General features: G+C 48.2%; 1 protein-coding gene across 1 annotated transcript in view; it reads right to left on the reverse strand.

Moving 5' to 3' along the window:
• The window catches only part of LOC122548230 (transient receptor potential cation channel subfamily V member 3-like), a 39,505-nt gene that overhangs the window by 18,015 nt on the left and 17,667 nt on the right, over window positions 1-3,823 (reverse strand). The window contains exon 8 of the mRNA XM_043686771.1: window positions 3,201-3,401. Coding sequence (XP_043542706.1) covers window positions 3,201-3,401 — 201 coding nt within the window. The remainder of the gene's footprint in view (window positions 1-3,200; window positions 3,402-3,823) is intronic.

Here is a 3,823-nt window from a genome sequence, read left to right on the forward strand (position 1 = left end):
TGAGTTCCTTGCTTTTGCCGGCATTGAGAGCTAGGTTGTTCTCAGTGCACCATTTTTCCAGGTCTTCCACCTGCCATCTGTAGTCTGTTTCGTCACCATCTGAGATTCAACCGACTATGGTGGTGTCATCAGCGAACCTGTAAATGGCATTAGTCTGGTATCTGGCGACACAGTCATGGGTATACAGCAAGTACAGTAGGGGGCTGAGGATGCATCCCTGGGGGGCTCCAGTGTTGAGTGTTAGTGAGGATGAAATATTGTTCCCAATCTTCACTGATTGTGGCCTGTGGGTCAGGAAACTGAGGATCCAGTTGCAGAGAGTGGGGCTTGGTCCAAGATCACTAAGTTTAGTAATCAGTCTCGAGGGGATAATAGTGTTGAAGGCCAAACTGTAGTCAATGAGTAGGATTCTTACATAGCTGTTCTTGGTGTCAAGCTGTTCTAGTGAGTACAAAGGGATGTTCTAAGTACAATAGTGTGAGTAGAGTGTCGTGAGGCTGAATAACAAGTGTTTGCAGGGACCTGACAAAGGGGCAGTGCTCCGAAAGCTTGTGGACGCACTGGTTACAAAGGCCCAACAATGTCCCTTCTTCCTCAGGCAGCTGATGAAATTTGGCATGGTGGCGAATACCCTTGCCAACATTAATAGGTGCGTCATCGAGAGCATTCTGTCTGGATGTATCACTACCTGGTATGGCAACGGTACCATTCAAGATTGGAGATGGTTACAGAGAGTGGTGAACTCGGCCTGGACAATCACAAAGGCCAATCTCCCATCTATAGAAACCATCTACCAGGCCCACTGCCAAGGAAAGGCCGCCAGCATTCTCAAAGATCCATCCCACCCTGGCAATGCTTTTCCACAACCTCTCCCATCGGGGAGAAGGTACAGAAGCCTGAACACACGCACCAGCCGGTTTCACAACAGTTTCTACCCTACTGTGCCTCGGTACACGTGACAATAAGTTCAATTCAATTCAATTCAACTTACCTGTTGGCACTCTTAATTACCTGGAATTACATTACCATTATCTCTCTGCCAATATATTCTGTGCCTGTGCACCTCCCTCCACTTCACCTGATGAAGGGGCAGCGCTCCAAAAGCTTGTGATTTCAAATAAACCTGTTGGACTATAACCTGGTGTTGTGTGACCTTTGACTTTGGATATCCTTAACAACCCAGCCTCGACAGCCCTCTGTGGTCAAGAATTCGATAGAGTCACTCCCCTCTGAGGAAAGAAACACCTCCTCAAGTCTGTCTTGTGGAGGCCCTTCACTCTAAGATGATGCCGTCTGGTCCCAGACTCTCCCACAAGGGGAAATAACCTCTCCACACCTACTCTGTCAAGTCTCTTAAGAATCTTATCTTTCACTAAGCTTGCCTCTCATCCTTCTAAACTCCAGGCCCAAACTACCCAATCTCTCCTCATAGGACAGTGAACATAGAACATAGAAACGTACAGCACAGAACAGGCCACGATGTGGGCGGCACGGTGGCACAGTGGTTAGCACTGCTGCCTCACAGCGCCAGAGACCTGGGTTCAATTCCCGCCTCAGGCGACTGACTGTGTGGAGTTTGCACATTCTCCCCGTGTCTGCGTGGGTTTCCTCCAGGTGCTCCGGTTTCCTCCCACAGTCCAAAGATGTGCAGGTCAGGTGAATTGGCCATGCTAAATTGTCCGTAGTGTTAGGTAAGGGGTAAATGTAGGGGTATGGGTGGGTTTCGCTTCGGCGGGTCGGTGTGGACTTGTTGGGCCGAAGGGCCTGTTTCCACACTGTAATCTAATCTAAATCTAAATGTTGTGTCGAGATTTAATCCTAATGTAAAATATAGTAATAACCTACTCACCCCTCAACTCACTGCTATCCATGTGCATGTCCAGCAGTTGCTTAAATGTCCCCGATGACTTTGCCTCCACCACCACAGCTGGCAACACATTCCATGCATTCACAACTCTCTGTGTAAAGAACCTACCTCTGACATCTCCTCTATACCTTTCTCATAACAGCTTAAAACTATGACCCCTTGTACCAGTCAATCCTGCCCTGGGGAAAAGTCTCTGGCTATTGACTCCATCTATTCCACTCATTATCTCGATCAGGTCTCCTCTCTTCCTCCTTCTCTCCAGAGAGAAAAGTCTGAGCTTATTCAACCTTTCTTCATAAGGCAAGCCCTCCAGTCCAGGCAGCATCCTGGTAAACCTTCTTTACACTCTCTCCAAAGCCTCTGTATCTTTCCTATAGTAGGGAACCAGAACTGAACACAATATTCCAAGTGTGGTCTCACCAGGGACTTGTAGAGCTGTAGCAAAACCTTGCGGCTCTTAAACTCAATCCCTCTATTAATGAAAGCCAAAACATCATATGCTTTCTTAACAACCCTATCCACTTGGGTGGCAACTTTGAGGGATCTATGTACTTGCACACCCAGATCCCTCTGTTCCTCCACACTGCCAAGAATCCTGTCTTTAATCCTATATTCAGCATTCGAGTTCGACCTTCCAAAATGCATCACTTCGCATTTATCCAGGTTAAACTCCATCTGCCATTTCTCAGCCCAGCTCTGCATCCTGTCTATGTCGTGCTGCAGCCTGCAGTAGCCCTCTATACTATCAACAGCACATCCAAACTTTGTGTCATCTGCAAATTTACTAATCCACCCCTCAACCTCCTCATCCAAGTCATTTATAATAACTACAAAGAGCAGAGGCCCAAGAACACAGCCCTGCGGGACACCACTCAACACTGTCCTCCAGGCAGAGTACTTTCCATCTACAACCACTCTCTGTCTTCTGTCAACCAGCCAATTGTGGATACAGCCAAATCTCCCTGTATCCCATACTTCCTGACTTTATCAATGAGCCTACCATGGGGAACCCTATCAAACGCCTTGCTTCCATCCCTGGGAACAGCAGAGTGAACCCTCTCTGGACTGCCCCCAATATTTATTTTCTTAGGTCAGGGGTTAAAACGGTTCACAACATTCTGATGTAGTCAGACTGTAGCACCTTGTGCAGCTTTAGTGAGACTTGAGCAAGTGGTTAAAGCAAGCAGTATAGATGCATCTCAGGGGAAACTAGATAACATGAGGGAGAAGGGAACAACATCCCACAATTATAGATTTAGGACAGAAAGAAAGGGTTACAGTGAAGCATAAGCACCAGTATGAACTGGTTGGGCCGAATGGCCTATTTCCATACCAAGAATCCAATGTGATGGGAGCACTGCTCTTGGTCAAGGGAGTTGTTTCTCTCCTGTCTGTTAGAGGCTACGATGGTCAATGTGATGATGTAGGTCAGGTAGAATATGAAACTGCCGATGAACAGGTACACCCCGAAATCCTCCCACTTCTTCTGCAGCAGCTCATTCATGGGTTCCACACTCAGCATCTCATGACGGTTCTGAAATCAGGAGACCTCCCTCATTAATGGGCTAGCTTCCTGCTCACTAAACATCCCATTACCCACTAAATCCTTCCTCCCCTCCCAGCTCGCTGTGCGGAGTCAATCTGCTGACAGCCCTTAGACTGTCGCTCGTGATCGAATCCACACAACAGGCTATCCAACAACATGAGGCATCACAACCTACACCAGAGAAAAATAACCAAACACAGTCTCAAGGTGCAGGGCTCAACTGCGAGGAGGGAGGAGGGGATGGGATAGGAGAGAAGAGGGAGGGGAGGGGAGAGATTGTTCTGTGGAGGGGTGGAGGGGAGGAGGAGGAGGATGTGTGTGGGTGTGTATGTGGGGATGTGTGTGGGGGTGTGTATGGGTGTGTGTGGATGTGTGGGTATGGGATGGGGCGTGTGGGTGTGTGTATGTGG

Source organism: Chiloscyllium plagiosum, unplaced genomic scaffold (assembly GCF_004010195.1).
Source record: "Chiloscyllium plagiosum isolate BGI_BamShark_2017 unplaced genomic scaffold, ASM401019v2 scaf_13274, whole genome shotgun sequence".
Classification (NCBI taxonomy): Eukaryota; Metazoa; Chordata; class Chondrichthyes; order Orectolobiformes; family Hemiscylliidae; genus Chiloscyllium; species Chiloscyllium plagiosum.